Source organism: Muscardinus avellanarius (genome assembly GCF_963383645.1).
Source record: "Muscardinus avellanarius genome assembly, chromosome: 8".
Lineage (NCBI taxonomy): Eukaryota > Metazoa > Chordata > Mammalia > Rodentia > Gliridae > Muscardinus > Muscardinus avellanarius.
In genome coordinates this window covers 113,688,869-113,706,721 of record NC_137794.1, presented here as the reverse complement: position 1 = coordinate 113,706,721, position 17,853 = coordinate 113,688,869, and the positions used below count along the sequence as shown (strand labels likewise).

General features: G+C 38.7%; 1 protein-coding gene across 3 annotated transcripts in view; it reads right to left on the bottom strand.

The window, feature by feature from the left end:
• Positions 1–349: 349 nt before the first annotated feature.
• The window catches only part of QKI (QKI, KH domain containing RNA binding), a gene marked incomplete at both ends in the record, with an annotated part of 145,781 nt that continues 128,277 nt past the window's right edge, over positions 350–17,853 (bottom strand). The window contains 3 exons of one of the 3 annotated variants that reach the window (XM_080700643.1): positions 350–429; positions 3,213–3,512; positions 4,814–4,901. In XM_080700643.1, the coding sequence (XP_080556769.1) occupies positions 350–429; positions 3,213–3,512; positions 4,814–4,901 (468 nt within the window). Of the gene's footprint in view, positions 430–1,179; positions 1,206–2,441; positions 2,486–3,212; positions 3,513–4,813; positions 4,902–17,853 lie in introns of those variants that run through there. The other 2 variants (XM_080700645.1, XM_080700644.1) reach the window with 2 other exon arrangements.

Below are 17,853 nucleotides of genomic sequence, written 5' to 3'. Positions count from 1 at the left end.
TTTGCAATACCAACCCAGAATTTCAGAACAACCAGAAGGTAAATTTTAGCAGGTTATTAACTGAAAAATACTTAAGGCAACATAAAAATTTGAAAGCTCACCAAATTGACTAATTTAGTAGGAGCAAATAAAAGTGATAATAGAAGATTTAATAAGTTAAAATATAAAAGGAGAAAAAACAAAAGAAAACAAAAACCCAACCCTTAAATCGGTCAATTATTATATATAAATTTAGGAAAGAAAAAGAAATGGTGTACAGGTAAGCAGTTACATTTTTCTATCAGGTGTGGTGTTGCAAATTTTATGGACACCCATCGCATTTCTTATAAACAAGAACTGCAGAACTAAACTAACCTCGGTCTGCGGTCACAATCCTTTGGTAAGGATGGACACGCATATCGTGCCTTCGAACTTTAGTAGCCACCGCACCTAGTTAAATTGCAATTACCAAGACAAAGTTAGAAAACATACATAAAGGAAAAAACATTAACAGCAGGTTTATCAAAATGGATTTCAAATGTTCATTTACTACAAAAGTTTGTTTTAAGAAACATGTTAAGGCACAGTAGTTTTAAAAGTAAATGTAGTATGTCACATATATATGTATCTATTAATATTGCATTCATTTCAAACATGTTGGCCTTAACCTATTTCATCCATTCATTTACAATCCTCAGGTTACAGTATTTCATGAACTCTACTGGATCCAAACATATTTGAGCTTTACTAGTCACATATTCACTGAAGTGCCTTTCTTGCAGCAGGACTACTTAAATAATGCCATGTTTAATACTGACAATTATTTGCTAACCTTAAGACCACTTCCAGAGTTTATTAACTTAAAAAGGTTTAAAAGCAATTCTTAAAGCCTACAGATTGTGGTTTTAAACTTTGAGTCAATAAGTATGAACTGCAATGAATTAGGTGATTAGTAAAGCAAACAGTATAGTACACTTAGCAGTCAGTACACTACTATACACTCCTTTATAAATTACCATTACTTTGTAATATTACAGACTAAACCAAATTAATAACATGATTTTTACTTTATATCTATGTGCAAAAAGTGCAAGTAAGCCACTGACTGCTAGGCTAAGCTTTTTCCCCGGAGGCTGCTGAGACTAAGCATTTGTTAAATTCAGATCTGATGAGGGTTCAGTTAAGACCGATCTTGAATTCTTAGCCTTTCGTTGGGAAAGCCATACCTAAAGATAAAAGGAAGGGAATTAAAAATTAGTCATCAATGAAGATTTGATGCTAATACCATTTCTCCTCACTACCACCAACACACATGTCTGCATCTGTTTTGAAGGGCAGTGCTTATTTTAAAATAATTTAATGTGAGATTTGATATATAGCATGCATGTTATCTGTGTGCAAATTTACTAGAACTTGGCAATTTTAAATCTATGTGCAAAATGACTATAACTTGGTAATTCTCCAAGGGGTCAATATCATGTTTTACTGCTTAAGGTAGCAAAGCAAGAACAATGGTCATAATAGTTTAAGTATTAATAATTTGGTAATTAAGTATCTAATTTTGCTCTTAATTTTGGTGTACTTTTGTTCTAATTCTGCCAGTCTAATAATTAATTTTCTACATTTCAAAATTTCCCACAAAGCAAAAAGAATTGCTTTATAATGGGAAAAAAATTTTAGAGCAGTGCCTCTTGCTGTTGCTAAGCAGTAAACTGGTCCATGACCCCCCTTTGATTTTAGATAATCAAATACAAGTATAATTCCACATAGCAAAACCAGGGAGATCTTGCATTGAAAGTGCTGGAACAACAGCTGGTGGCTAAGAGTTGCAGCCCTGAAGGAAGTCAAGAGTCCTAACTCCTCAGGAACAGATGCTGTGGGTGCAGCAGAGAGGAGTTCTGGGGAAAGGAGCATGCATGGGGCCACAGGACAGAGTATTAATAGAAAGGAAAACTTAAATAAGGTTACAGGTTACATGTTATTTTAAAAATGCTTCAAGAAATGTGCAACAGAAACAAGCCTCTCATCAACAGTTCTGTGGTATAATTCTGACCTTCAATGACTTTACACAATGATTTAGACGGAAAACATGTACAATAAAGTGTATTTGTTCATGAAACAAAAGGCACCTGAGTGCATGCACACACACAGATAACATACAGAGCGTTGTGGCCTTTTCTTAACTGAACAATGAATTTTCAAGTTTAAATCTTAATGTATAAGATTCGTGAAAGATTTTCAAATTTTTATAAGTCAGTATTAATCCTGGGGAGGGGGAGACTTCAAAAGAACAAAGTCCTAAAAGTCAGTAACATGCATGCAGCACCAAGGTCATATACAATTCAGGAAAAAAGTGTTCAAATTCTGTCTGGTAAAACAAAGGGGTTGCCCGGAAACAGTGTGCTCCACATTGACTGGTGGTGTTATGACCGCTGCTGTACTCTAGTCCTCCATCCAGCAAGTCAATGGGCTGAAATATCAGGCATGACTGGCATTTCAATCCACTCTATAAAAAAAAGGCATCAGTAATGTCTTTTTCGAGCACACCACTTTTTGTTCACGTAAAACCAAGCGTTTACAGTATGACCTTACGTCTAGCTTCCAGTGTGTCTCTGAATTCAGTAACTTGGTATTTACTCATCTCTTCCATACTGTGCTACTGAAATTAGGGCTCTCTCCCTCATGTTTAAATGTTAACTAGGATTTCAAAAGACAAAAGTTGAAAACTCTTATTTAAGAATACAACTATTAATCTAGTCCCATTTTAAGTAAATTAAGCTTACTTACGAACTCATACAACAATAGAAACTTTGTATAAAAATTTCAAAATACTTCTACATAGAAGTTTAAAATTTAGCTGGCAATTAGATCTGTGAGACAAAAGAAATCTAACTTTGGGAGGTGGAGCTGATGGAGGTGTTAGGTCAATAGCACGGGACCTAAGGAAAACTCGAGAATAATCCTAGTGATGTCAGATGTGACATGTATTTCCTTTTTAAGATGGACACTGCAAATTTACTCAAACAAAATGAATTAGAGTTACCAAAGTGATTCTGAACAAACTTAAGAGGCAGTTATTCAACAGGAAAACTTCTGAAGGGCTGAAATAAAATTTAGTTTTCAGTCTTTCCTAGTAGAATTTATCATGGCTTTCTAAAACTGATAATAACATTTTAAAGTACAGAGCAGCAAAATTTATGAAGAATGCCACTAATCACACAGAAAAAACTTACCTAATACGCCACTGGGTTCAATAGGGTACTCAAGGATTGATGTAGCTGGTGCCAACGTGTAGGGGTATTCATAGGGTGTGTAGATCAACCCAGCCTCAGGCCCTGGAGGGACTATTGCAGCAGTTGGGTGAGGAGTTCCGTTTGGCATGACAGCGGTCTGTATCTGTCTGATCAAAGGCATTATGGTAGGACCCGCAGGCGTAGGAGTACGCAGGGCAGCTGGAGGGAGGACAGGCGCAGGCCCAGTTATGATCCTTGGAGCAGCCTGGGCTGTCGCTGCAAGAGAAAAGGCAAGGGCTGCTACAGTAAGCAAAGAAATTTAGAAAGAAGTACAGGGATAGCAGTATAAAATATGGGAAAATTTTAGAGAGAGGAGTAGGAAAAAGAAAAGAAAAGCAGGAAAGAAGAAAAATAAAAGGAAATCATTAGTACATGCACTGATCACACAAAACACGCCAAAGCACACCAATCAAAAGCAATCAGCTTTCCCTTTCCCATTGTGATTAAGAACAAATGTGCAAAAATTAAAAGCCACTGTAAAAAATGAATGAGACAATTAAAATGCTATATTTAGTTCATATATTTGATATATCTGATTTTAAGATTTCATAGACTGAAGGTACATGCAGAAGCACAAGAAAACACTGGCATTAAAAGATGTTACCAAAAAAAAAAAAAAAAAAAAAAACAAAAAAAAAACTGTAACAGGAGTCCACAGCAACAGTTTTGGTACATTTCAAAAGTTTAACCTCAGTTTCAAATAAAGAAAGAGTAATTTTCATTGTATTAAGTCTGGCAAGTAAACATTCAATTAGTTGTTTATATAAATTTCCTGCAGCTTTAAGAGTTAACTTTATAGAAAAAAATATAAAACAGTTCTAGTTTTAAATTTCTAAGTATTAATGAATGAATGCCAGCAGTCTCATGAGCAAAGTCAATCACTTGTAACTACTACTAAACTCACTGGGTGGCCTACATTTTGGAAAGTTGGCTGTGACTTTAAGATTACATTTCTTAAAAAAATCAGTATTAAATATGACATGTTCATATAATAACATGTGTAAACCTTAGATTGTAAAAAATTTCACATAATTTTAAATATAAAAAAACCCTTCTTGCAGCTTATAAAACAGGGCAGCCCTAGAAAGGAAGACTAAGATAAAGCTTCAGGCCGGGCGCGGTGACGCACGCTTGTAATCCCCGCACTTGGGAGGCGGAGACAGGAGGATCGCGCAGGTTCAAAGCCAGCCGTGCTGGCTTAAGAGACCCTGTTTCCAAATAAAAATATAAAAATAGGTCTGGGAGTGTAGCCCGGAGGTAGAAGGGTTTCCAGGAACCCCAGTACCACCAAAAAAAAAAAAAAAAAAAAAACACAAGTTGTTAACAAGACAGAAAATGTCTTGAAACTAAGTATGCTGATCTAATATAAAGAGGGTTGTAATTCATGAAAGCATTAAAAATATGACTGCTGGCCTTGCATTAAAGTGACACAGTTACTTCAGCATTTCAGTCTAACTGTTCAGTGTTGCACTGCCAACAGGAGAAAGATCTGCAGAGAGCAGCGGAGGTGCCGTGACCCTGGGCCTCGGTCCCCTTCTTACATGATTTGATGTTGGCGTCTCTGTAGGTGCCATTCAGAATTGCAAGCTCCATCAGCTGCATCTTCTTCAGGCTGTCTTCTCCTTCTGCCTGCACATGGAGAACCAAGATCAGTAAGCACTTGGTGACCATCCATATACATCACAGCTACAGCTATATACAAGTCTGACAATGTGTCTTATTACAGCCACCAGTTACAATCAGGAAGAAAAACAAAAAGGGCTGGGAACCAAAAGGTGCTGACTCCTGAGGCCTATTCTCTCAGCCATGCCATGTTGCTGCATAAATATTCTCAATGGCCTCTGGCTGCAGTTATATTTGGGAAAAAATTATGTAAGCTATACTGATTTAAAGTTCTCCTAAAAATCTTTGCTTTCAACTGAAAATGAATGAAAATGTTAGAAACATTAAACATACTCTCTTCAGAATCTTTCATTTTGCTGAGCATTCTAAAACTCAAGATGTGTTCACTAAAAGAAACATGCACATCCAACACCACAAAAACAAGCTGCTCTGTTATTTCATCATTCCTCTCTCCCCTCAATCTAACTAGTAAGTAAGTGCTATCAATTCCGTGGTACTCTAGCTTGAGGGTCACCCTAGGACTTATTTCTAAACCAGGGAACATTTAAAAAGTAACCAGAAAGGCACTAACAATAATTATGCTACAAACATAGACATTACAAAGACAGATATAAACCAGGATCAGTGCAAATCATCAAACTAGCCACTTCACTTTACCTAGGACTCATGCCCCACTCTTCTGTTAACTATCAAAAACTACTGAAAAAGCTGGGCGTGGTGGTGCACACTTTGTAATTCCCGCACTTGGGCAGCTGAGACAGGAGGATTGCACAGGTTCAAAGCCAGCCTCAGATACTTAGTGAGGCTCTCAGCAATTTAGTGAGACCCTATTTCCGAATAAAATATAAAATAGGTCTGGGAGCATAGCCCAGAGGTAGAAAGTCTCTGGGTTCCACCCCCAGTACTACCACCAAAAAAACCCCCAAAAAACAAAAAAAACTACTGAAATATTCTGTTAATGGTACCTCTATTATTCAATCTATTTATCTGAGGACCAGATTAATTTCCCCAAATACAACTTTTAATGTTTATCAAAATTATGTCTCAAACCCTTTCATAGTTTCTTTCTAAAAATATAAGATAAAGCAGCCGGGCGTGGTGACGCACGTTTGTAATCCCTGCGCTTGGTAGGCAAAGACAGGAGGATCGCGCAAGTTCAAAGCCAGCCGCACTGGTTTAAGAGACCCTGTTTCCAAATAAAAATATAAAATAGGTCTGGGAGTGGAGCCCGGAGGTAGAAGGGTTTTACTCCAGTACCACCAAAAAGAATGAATGAATTAATTAATTAATGAATAAATAAATAAGATAAAGCAACCTGTGATCTTGCCCCAACTATCTCAACCTTTTGCTATTGTATATACAACCTGATACTCTAGTCAAATCAGACCGCGCCCTGTCACCTGTCTGTGTATTCCTCCACGGCAGTAGTCTTTGTATGTCACTACCTCTCCCTCTTTCTGAGTTCTATCTATCCCACCAACTTCAATCAAAACACTACCTTCTTGAGAGGACCATCCCTAGGTTATGCTGCTTTTTGACTTACACCAACTCGTTGCGTATCAAAAACGCTTATAAGTTAAGTTCCAAGAGAACAGAGCACATTTCTTATTTACTGCTGCCTATGCTTCTCCTTCAAGTTACATGCTAGGACTTACTTTGGAAATGACTAGTGTGAGAAATCTTTACTTTCAAATGGCAAACATCAGTGTCCTACCAGATACACTGTAAGGAGTCACAGCAAAAGCAAACAGCAGATGAAGATTGTCATGGTCAGATACAGAATGTCCCCTGAAGAGCTTAGGCTTGACAGAGCTAAGCCTTGAGAGTTATCTCAATCAGTAGGTAAATCCATTACAAAACATCTGGGTAGCAACATAGGCCAATTGGCTATGGCTGGGAAAGGTGGGTCCCTGGGGGTGGGGGGGCTGACCTTTGTGAACCCCCAGCTCGCGCTCTCTGGAGCCAGCCTCCAGGATGTGAGAGCGGGCTCTGTGCTCTGCTCCCTCGCTCTCGCCCGCCCTCTGCTTCCCACTGCAAGCCCTGAGCACAGACTAAACCTGGAACCCAAAGACGCTGTGAGCAAGTAACTCCCCTCCTCCAAGCTTGTGGTCAGGCTTTGGGTAAGAGCAGCAAGAGTGTCGTGTCTCAAGTTTGAGAGTCGTGTCTCAAGTTTGTCCCTGACAACTGCGAACAGGGATGGAACTAAGTGCCCCCACTTTAACACGTTACTTAGTCCTCAAGATTTAATATTTAAAAAGAAAATGACCCAGAGATACAATTTTCTGATATTCAAAAAAAGGAGCAGAGTTAGAACAAGTGCAAACTTCTCATTCATCCTTTTCTACTGCAACTGAAAGATCTTGGGCATCAGAGCTGCGAATGACGTGCTATAATTTGTAGTCAAAGGAATTGCTGAGTAGGCTTTTAAAACTAGAGAATAAAAGACAAAGAGTGAAAACGTCACAAGGCTGAGACTTAATGTGCCACTGTCAACCTTTAAAAAGCCTAATTTGCAGCAGAATACAGAAAGAAGAATGTATACGTGTGGGACTAACTTCCTTGACCCCCACCAACTTAGACAAAGATGAAGGAAAAAAACAACAAACCTGTGAATATGATTTCTTTGAAAGACACAGAAATTAATGGTTAAAAATAAAAATAATTACACTTATTAAAAGGGAAGCATTTGAAATCCACTATAAAATATCTTAAACTTGTTCACTAAAAACTATTAACATTTATTGAGACAAAGTTCAAGTTTAAGTCTATTATCATGACAGAATATCATCAATAAGTATATTACATATATATTTTTTAAAGAAAACAAGTGTACCTCCAGCCAGAATGAGAAAATTTAGTCCAAGTTTGACAATGTCAGCCAAAAGAAGGACATATTTCTATTTTCCATGAAAAAACAGAGTAAGAGTCTTCTGCAGAGAGAATAGGTACTTGAAAACATATCTGAAGTGAACCGTTTCTTTTGGATAACAAACTAACTACTCATTAGGTGATCATGCAGTGTCACACACAGGAGAAAGGCAAACAGGAAGCTGATGGAAGAAATGAATACATGTTCATGCCCACCAGGGAGTGTACATTTGTTCCTGTCTTTTACGGCGTGCGAGTAATCAAAAAGAGCAGAGATCACTGCAAGTGAATAAAAGAAGAGCAAAGCCTTCACTAGGAGGTTCTGGTGCCATCTGCCATGATGTCGCTTGGCTGGAGGTGACAGTATGTTATGCTAGACAGGGCACCTTGGGTTAGGCTACACTAGTGACTCCCCAGAAAAGCAATGGATTTAATTAGCAGAGCTGGAGTTGGAACCCAGGTGGTCACACTCCAGGATGAGCATCACCCATGTGTTTTTATCCATTCCTCCCACTTTGTATTCAGAACATGAATCTGTGTTCCTCAAGAGACTCAATAAAGTTCTGTAGAATGACTTTCACACGGCAGTGGTTATTCCAATCGCATTGTTTTGCTTTCTGCAGCAATGTGGATTATGTATCTGCCTAAACACTACTCAAAGTATATGCTACCTCTTTTCCAGATTTAAGAAATTTGTCATTAATTTTTTTTCCTTACAAATGTTTTACAGCTTCTATTTAACCAAACTTTTGACTTCTCCCAAAGGTAACATTTGATCAAATAAAACATTTCACAAGTGTCTAACTCTAGGTATTTTTCAAGGCATCTTGTAGAACCTCAAGCAGAGACCAGCATATCCATAAACATGCAGCATTAGCTCCTTCATTTGTAACAAAGGAAACTGCTCTTAGTAACCAGCAGATCATAAAATCGTAATTTATCATGTTGACTTCAAGTGATTACCTTCAATTTCACAATTTCTCATTTCCTAAGACTTTGCCCTATGTTTTTAAATAATTAAAAAATTAAAGAATGATTTACATGAAGTGAAATCTTGGGACCTTAGTAAAACAATGGATCAGTGTTGAGGAATGAACAGTCAAGACACAAGCCATTTCTACCAACCAAATCACCTTGAACCTCCACTGCCAGTCACCCATCTGATTTCTTTTACACCACTGTTTGCCTTTCCTAGAATTTAAAAAAACCGGAAGCATACGTAACCTTTTTTTGTGCCCAGTTTCTTTTCCTTAGTACAGCATGTATGACGCTCATTCATACTGTTATAGTATCAGTAGTTCATTTGCCCCAGTGGCTGAGTAGTGACTGTGCATCTATCTCTTCTTCTGCTAGAGACATTTGGGTATTTCCAGTTTTGGGATACTGTGAATACAGCCACTATGAAAATTCTCATACAAGGCTTTTGTGGAAGTGATTTTCTTTTACCTTGGACAAAAACCTGGCAGTGGAGCTGCTGGGTCTGAGGGTAGATAAAGTACGTGGAAAATACTATGAAAAGATTATAGCCGGGCGTGGTGGTGCACACTTGTAATCCCAGCATTCGGGAGGCTGAGACCCTGCTTCAAAATAAAAATAGGGTACAGGTATAGCTCAGAGGTCGAATACCCAAACACAAAAGTTAAAAATGTAACAAACACTTCCTAATTGGTAAAAACCTGTGGTATCAGACAAGTAAGTGTCTTGACAGTTCCTATTTTTTCAGATTTTCACAAAGAATATACACATGTCATAACATCCCCTGCATGGTCTGGGGGAACATGCTTCATTCATAATCCAATTTGTAACAGAAAAACACACTGGACTATGTAAACATTTTCCAAACTTTGGGTTGTTAGCAATTATAGGTGACTGATTTATGATACATATAAACATATATATTCAAATGTATGTATACAATAAAAATACATAGGTCATCAGCTGTACTTAACAGCTCTGTTTAAGTGAAAGAAACAGGACACTTTAAACACTACATGTGATTATAAAGTTTTAACTTTTCTTTCTGTTTTTTGCGGGTCTGGGATGGAACCCAGGGGCATTCAAACTCGGAGCTACACTCCCAGCCCAGTTTTTTATTCTTTATTTTGAAACAGGGTCTCACTGAGTTGCAGAGGGCCTCACTAAGTATCTAAGGCTGTCCACGAACCGCGATCCTCCTGTCTCGGCCTCCCAAATGCTGGGATTACAAGCATGTGCCACCACGCCCGGCTAAGTTTTAACATTTTTAAGAAAAATAATTTATATGCTGTTCTACTTTATTAGAACCAGGCATTAGATCTTCATTTATCTAGGCATTTATACTTCCTAACAAAGCTATGGTATCAGTACTCTCTACTCCTGAACCTTAGAAAGATTAAGCAGTTTATTCAAAGTTACACTAGGTCACAGTGCAAAACTAGCTTCCAAACCAGCATATATGATTCAAAATCCTGAGGTTTAACCATTAATTACCATATACCTTCTCCAATGCTATAATGTCTTTACCTTAAGTATCTTTTAAATTCTAAGACTTCATCTTAGGAATGAAGAAATTCACATTTACTTATTGTATTAAAATCTAAATATATACTAAAAAAATCTTACAATGCAATTAATTACCATAAAGAATTAAAATAAAAAAATTCAAATGTTTAAAAGCAGCATACCACCCCCCGGAAAGGAATTTAAATCACTGCTTATAAGAAAAGCCTAAACTCTCTATCTTAGCATTTATTCAAGGAAATGAGTAACTTATGTAAGCAGGCTTATCTGCAAAGTCCAGCAGTGGTCAAAATCCATGGCCCTGTATAAAAGACCTGGTACTTTGTCTTCTGAGTTAGATAGCCTCTGGCCTGGGTGGGAGGGTGGGTGGGTATGTATGTATGTATGTATGTATGTATGTATGTATGTATGTATGTATGTACTGCAGTACTGGGGATGAAACCCAGGGGCATTCTACCTCTGAGCTATAACCTCAGCCCTATATTTCATTCTTTATTTTAAAACAGGTTCTCACTAAGTTGCAAAGGGCCTCAGTAGCTGAGGCTGTCTGCAGACAGCAATCCTCCTGTCTCAGCCTCCCAAGTACTGGGATTACAAACGTGCACCACCACGCCCAGCTTGGTTCTGTCTTTTAAAAGCCACAACTATACTCTTTCCCAGAGTGCTGACTTTTCCAAGACTCCCAAATACAATGGTCTCACTTCCATAAATCCACGCTGATTATTTGGAGGACCAGTCGCATACATCCATGTGCTATCTCCTCTTATCTACTTTTTGATCCTTTTTATAAACTTGAATAAGTAAAAAAAGTGTCCAAACACACACAAAAAATGCATGATTACTAATTTACTTGAGAAATAACAGCTGAACAAACGAGTACAGAAAACAAAGAGGGACCAAGCCTTTTAATAATTTTAATACGTTTGTTTGTTCTGCCAGGTTTGGCAAACAAAAGTTTGCCAGAGAACTTCACTGACTTTGAATTTAAATAAATAAGTTTTAAAGAGGGGAGTGATGTAACAGTCTGTCTCTAAAGATGCATCTGTTATTTAGTGGATGGACTGTTAAAAGGTGCTGGGGTCATTAAGGAGACTGGTCATATGCTTTGACACGGTCCAAGAGCAAGAGATGCATGGACTCGGGTGGAGGGAAGAACAAAAATGTACAAAATAAGTTAACCTGGCACGGCAGGCTTGATGGTCACTTGGACGGAGGGAGTCAGAGGGAAGGAGAAGTTGAAGAATGATATTTAGGATTGTAGTCTAAGCAATGGGGTAGCAGATGGTTCCATTTAATCAGATGAAAAGTTAAGAGAGGGACACAGAATCAGAAGTTCTGTTTTGAAAGGTTAAGTTTGAAATACCTATTTTAAACATGTAAGTGAAGATGTCAGATAGATGAATATGAATCTATGGCTGACTTACTGTAATTTTGCCTAAAAAACCAGCAGATGAATTATGCTCTTGCATGAGTTTTGAAATTCCTCTCTGACTGATGCAGTTCTTAAGTTTCAAATTAATTTGCCATATGCTTCAAAGCGTCATCTAGGACGCCCTAGCTGCTGCTGCTGCTCTGCCAGACGGCTTTCTGCAACGCTCTCTTGACTGAGTCACAGTGAGGGAGGGATGTCAAGCCATCTTAGAAGCTGGGAGAGGAAAAGGGACAAGGGAGAGCTCCCTCCAGTGCAGCTCCTCCTAGCTGTGCACTGGCCAGAGACAGTGGTGCCCACGTCCATGCTTTACAACAGGCCTCACTGGGCGGCCCCTTCTTACTCCCTGAGCTCCCAGCACCAACCAGCCAGCCAGTGCCCGCTCCTCTAAGTCCCTGGAAGGTCCGGTTTCAGGAGAATGGCTCCATGTCAGAGGCCTCTGTTCCTCCTTGACATGGCACTCTCTCCAAGTGTTTTAAGATCCCCCCAAAATTACCAACTGCTCCTGTTGATCTCTTTACTACAGTTTTCTAAATCCATATTATGGCCTGTCCCCCTTCTCCTCTTCTCAACACCTATTACCCAATTTCTTTATTAGTTCTCTCTTGAAAAATCTGTGTGGCTTCTGTTTTCCTGGTCCATACACAAGTTAAGTGGTTCTCCATCACCACCTCACACAACTGCAATTTCCTAGATTCACATTTATGCCATGCCAATGTTTTCTTACGCCACCAACTTCATTTTGTGACAGAGGTGCATGTGAACTGCCCATGGCAGCATGCGCACCTGCCAGTGCCTTCACATCATTTAGGTTTTTCCTTGACTCTACTCTCCTTCCTTCTCCTAGTCTCCTATCTTCATTTACTTGCTATGACGAAGAGCACCTACTATCATGCAGATACTGTGCTAAGTCCAACCCCAATAAATTTCCCGATCGAAACTCAGTCAGTGAACAGCTGGACCAGCACTCTTCTGTGTGAGCGAGCCTCCTTACTTCACATGGGTCACAGCATGTCCATCATTGTGCAGAGTGCCCTAAGTGCAAATGGTAGGAAGAAAAACTGCAGCTTCACTGGTCAACCCCTGGGTCAGTTAAGACATTTTTTCTTGGCACTTCCTTGTACATTGTCTAACATACTCCCAACATGAGTATGACGCCTGGTTTGGCAGTAACAACTTGACACAGATAGAGCAGACAAGAGGCAAAGTATGAAGCACTTTTATTTAACCAGAAAAGTAAAATACTCAGACCCACATATACTGGTTGCTGCCTCCCACTAAGCTAACTACATAAAAGAAATTTTTACCTTAGGGTATTATGGTCTGCCTTTCTTCAACAGGGTATAAATAGGTCCATTTAAAAGTAGTAATGATCTCAGAAAGAAAAAGTCAGTCTAATAATAAGCGTTCATGCTCTCCAATGTTATGTATAGCGTAAGTTGTGATCTTATTCTTTATTGTAAACTTAATAGGGACAACAGACTTAAAAACGAATCCAAATCGGGCTACATTCTAGCATTATGGAACCAGTAATTATTTTGTTGATTAAAAGACCTCTGACGCTGACTAAATTTTATGTTAATATCTAGTAAGATAATTTGGTTGGGCTGAGTAACTGGAGCTTGCACAGGGAGCCGTGGAAGACCAAATGAACACACACACTTTACTTAGGCCCTCCCTCTGCAACTCAGTGAGACCTGGTTTCAAAATAAAGAATAAAAATAGGGCAGGGGTGGTAGCTCTGAGGTCGAATGCCCCTGGGTTCCATCCCGAGACCTGCCAAAAAAAAAAAAAAAAAAAAAAAAGCCATGTGCACTGTCTTAGTTGGATTAACTTTAAGTCTTAGTTGGATAACTGAGACTTCTCCACAAAGTACACACGAGGAAAAAAACTGTTTTATTCAACTTCAGGGGATTAACCATGAGTGCTGAGCTCACCCCTGAAGATCTGCGGTACAACTGCTACTTGCCCCAACGGTTCTTTCAGGGATGCAGAGGTGATGCTACTGTGCAGCCTCCTCCTCCCACAGGTCCATGCTGGCATCTGACTTCTACAGTGCTTATCAATGGTAAAGTCAGACTAGGCTGGGTCCTTCAGCACAATTACTTCTTTTCTTGGCCAGAATAAACTATTTCTTCTTATACAGGGCCTTTTGGGAATTTGAATGAAAGCCCATATTTTAAGTTGTTCATAGTTTAGAAAGAATTTAGCCTTTGTTGTTTCATTAATCTTCTTAACAGTTTTATGAGATACATGACATGGGTATTTCCCCTATTGTGCTTTGGAGTAAAATTGAACAAAAATAAAAATTTGTGGAACTACCTTATTAAAGCACTTAAATGCTTATTTTACTTAAATAGCCAAAAAAAAAAAAAAAGCTAGCAAGGTTGGTTTAATAACACTTGAAGAATCAAATTATAATAAACAAACTTAGAATATAAACAACACACTCCTTTATACATTAAAAATATTTTACTTTTGAGCAATCTGCAAATATTCTATTTCTTAAGTAGGAAACAATAGAAAATGTTAAATGTAGGGCTGACTATTGGGAACAAGAGCCAACTCTACAATTAAAACTAGGAATTTTAGTAAGAACAACCATGAGCAAAGTATCTGCACTATGAGGGCGCACCATGTCTCACTATCGAGGGAGACAGTTTATGTAAGAAGTTCCTCTATGTAAGAACTCTGAACTCTATATAAACACTTACCAGCTACTCATGCAATCTAATTATACATGGTCATTTTGGGTTGGGGCTATGATTTTGTTCACTGTGGCTGCTAAGAAGCCTAATTATGAAACTTTATGAATATTAAGATTTGCAATATAGCCATTCATGCAGCAATCATGTGCCTATAAACTTCAACTTTTGCATTGGTGCACTGTAGCCATACATCTTAATGGAGTACAAAGTGGTACACGCACACACCACTCACTTAGCTCTCCCCAGTTCCCACCCTAGCCTCTCCTCCCTCCCTCCCTTCTCGTGTTTGACTTCGTGATTGACTTCGCTATGTTTGTGAAGGTACATCATGTACATGAGGGAATTTTCCTCTTCCTCCTCCCATCCCCCTCAGGTCACCTTATTGGCTCATCTAAGGTTTCTCCTTCTTCATCTAGAGACCCTTTTTTCTTCCTAGCTTCCACATATTAGGCAAAGTATCCAATTTCTTACTTTTTGTGACTAATCTCACTTAGCATAATGTTCTCCAGTTCCATCCATTTCCCTGTAAATGGTGTAATTTTGTTCTTTTAATATAGATTTATCAGTAGAAAAAATTGGCAAGTGATGGGAAAATGATATACGTTGGGAGACACTGTAAGAACCCAGTTGATTAAAAAGCTGATGAAACTTGCAAGCCAGCTGTAGGATCCAAGGTTGGGCAGGAGGCATGCAGAAGGTCCACAGAAGGGGCAGGGACAGGCCAAAGAATTCCTCAAGGTCCGTGATGACCTGCCTTGGATTGTTTTCAACACTTAGAAAACTACCTCAATTTTGATAAAAATGTACTAATGATATATACTATGTAAGTGGGGAAAAACAGTGATAATGACAAGTTATTCAGCTATAAAGATCATAATTTTATTCAGTAGAAGATATCCACAGACTGAAGGAAGGCAATTCTTAATCTGGACTTACAATTAGACTTAGGTATCATCATCCTAAATCTTTTACACTACATTTTAAATCTTATTGACAATCTTCCACTCTAGAAAAATTTAGCATTTTTATCCCTATCTAGAATTTAATATTAAAAATTTCCCCTAAAATAAAAAAGACTGCTTTTGTTAAAAAAATACCTTTTTAAAAATGGTATTTAAGTATAGGATATACTTAAAAAAACAGAAAAGTGTGCCCTCCTGGGAGCTCATGGGTGAAGAGTGGGAGGAGAAAAAGATAATTAACAACTTAAGCAAATGAAAACAAATTGATAGGAACTTTCTAGGAACACACTGCAAGCATTCCGAGCCAAGTTTGGCCTGGTGGTGAACAGGACATGAAAGGCTCTGAGGCTACTGATACATAAGGTGGTACAGTTTGAGACCCAAAGGACAAGTAAGAGCTAAAGGAGGGAGAGGGAAGAAAGAGGGAGGGTGACTGTGAGGGAAAAAAAAAATCATGTTAAAACGCCGAGAATCCAGAACTTGTGATAACGAGGCCAGTTTACCTGGGCTCAAGTAAGGAAGACAATTTCAGAAGTCAGCAGAAATGTCTTACCCTGAAGAAAGTTAGAGTCAGATTCATATTTTAAAAGTGCCATGTTAGCATCACAATAAAAAATAATAGGAGAGGTTAAGACTAAAGGCACAAAAATGACAAAGATGAAAAGGCAATTACAGGTTCCTAACCCACAGAGTCTAGAATGGACATTCAAACCAGGATAATTACAGTGGGTGGAGAGGTGAGAAGGGAGAGACAGCCAGAGGGTAAAACCAGCTCTATCTGTGGAATGGTGGTAAAATATTCTAAATATTCATAAAACGTCAAGCCTAAACCGTAATTGAATGATCCTCTGCTGTTTAAAATTAGGCTTTTAAAAAATCTGTTATAAATTGCCCAACTGGTTTGGAATTATTTCATTAGGATATAGAGAAGAGAAGGAGTTATTCATTCGTTCCTATTCCATTCCAGAAGACTCACACAGCTGCAACTGTATGCTCGAAAGGTTTCTCCAATGCCTATGACTGCACACGTGTACGGAAATTCATATTTTGGCCCCGTCAATGACTGCTCCTGGGCCTCAGAAAATGATACCTGAAAGCATGATTCTGGCATGCTGAATGCTTTGAACTAAGGAGAATCAAGATCTCTGTGACCTTCTCCCTCACTGCCCCCGTCCCTTATCCTACCTTCACTCTCAAACTGTATGCCAGGGCCTTTTCCTGAAATTCTGCTACCTAGCTAAAGGCCCTGAAGAACTCTGCTCCTCTAACGCCCACCGGCTATTCCTCAAAGCCGCCTCCTACACGTGCTTCTTCACGGAGAGGAAAGCAGCTTCGTGCTCGGTCCCCTCTCCTGTGTGCACCTCCACGTGCCTCCACTCCACTTAAGGTCTGCAGGCCTCGCTGCCTATGATCAGTGTCAGTCCATCACCTTTAGGAGTAGAACGCTCCTTTGTCATTAAAGTATTTCTTTTATCTAAATAAACAAAATAATTGCTGGCTGGGAAACATACAATATCTCCTTGAATGAAAGCTAAGTAGGGATTTTACTTGGGTATTTTCAATAAGAAGCTCTAATTTTCCCACTCTTTTCCCCATGAAAAATTACTATTTGATAGAAGCTTGCCTGGCTTGCACATGGCCCTGGGTTCAATCCCCAGCACCACAAAAACAAAGTCCAACAAACATAAAACTTATTATCTGCTGAAACTGCATAAAACATGCTAATTCTGTAAAGGCTACAGCACAGTAAAATGTATTTCTCATTTTCTGCCCACGGTGGTGCTCATCAGACATGCTGGCCAGTAAGCACAAGGAGAAGGCTAGAACACGAGGACCGCTGGCTGGTGTTCTGGCTCAGTTTCAGTACTTATTTAAATTTGCATATTCGTGCATCTGTGTGTATTTCATATAGTTTTAAAAAGTTACCAATATTATTTTTTCTTATGAAAATATCAGATACATATATACACATATATTTATGTGTATAAAATTAGTATGTGGTTTAGTGTTGAGTCTAGTGACAGATTTTATAAGCAAAACATTTCAAGTTTATAAAAACCAGCAGAAAAAATGGGGTTTACTTAAGAGAAACATTCTTTAAAAATACCTAAAATGAATTTCACTCATGAACATTCACGAAGAAGCTCAAGGCCATTTAACCTGGCTCTCGATCCAGTGTTGTTAGATACACCTGTAGTTTCAATACTTGGGAGACTTAGACAGGAGGATAGCAGGTATGAGGCTAGCCTCAACAGCTTTGTGAGATCCTGCTTCAAAACAAAAATAAAAACAGGCTGGGTGTGTAACTCAGACATGGAATAACCCTGGGTTCAATATACAATACCAAAAAAATTTTTTTTGATTGGCTCTTAATTAATCATGGTCAAATCTAAAAAAAATATTTCGGCCCCACCCTCTAACCTACAGGGAAAGGAGAGGGAGGAAGGCTGAGATTGATCACCACTGGCCAATGATGTCAGCAACTGTGCCTC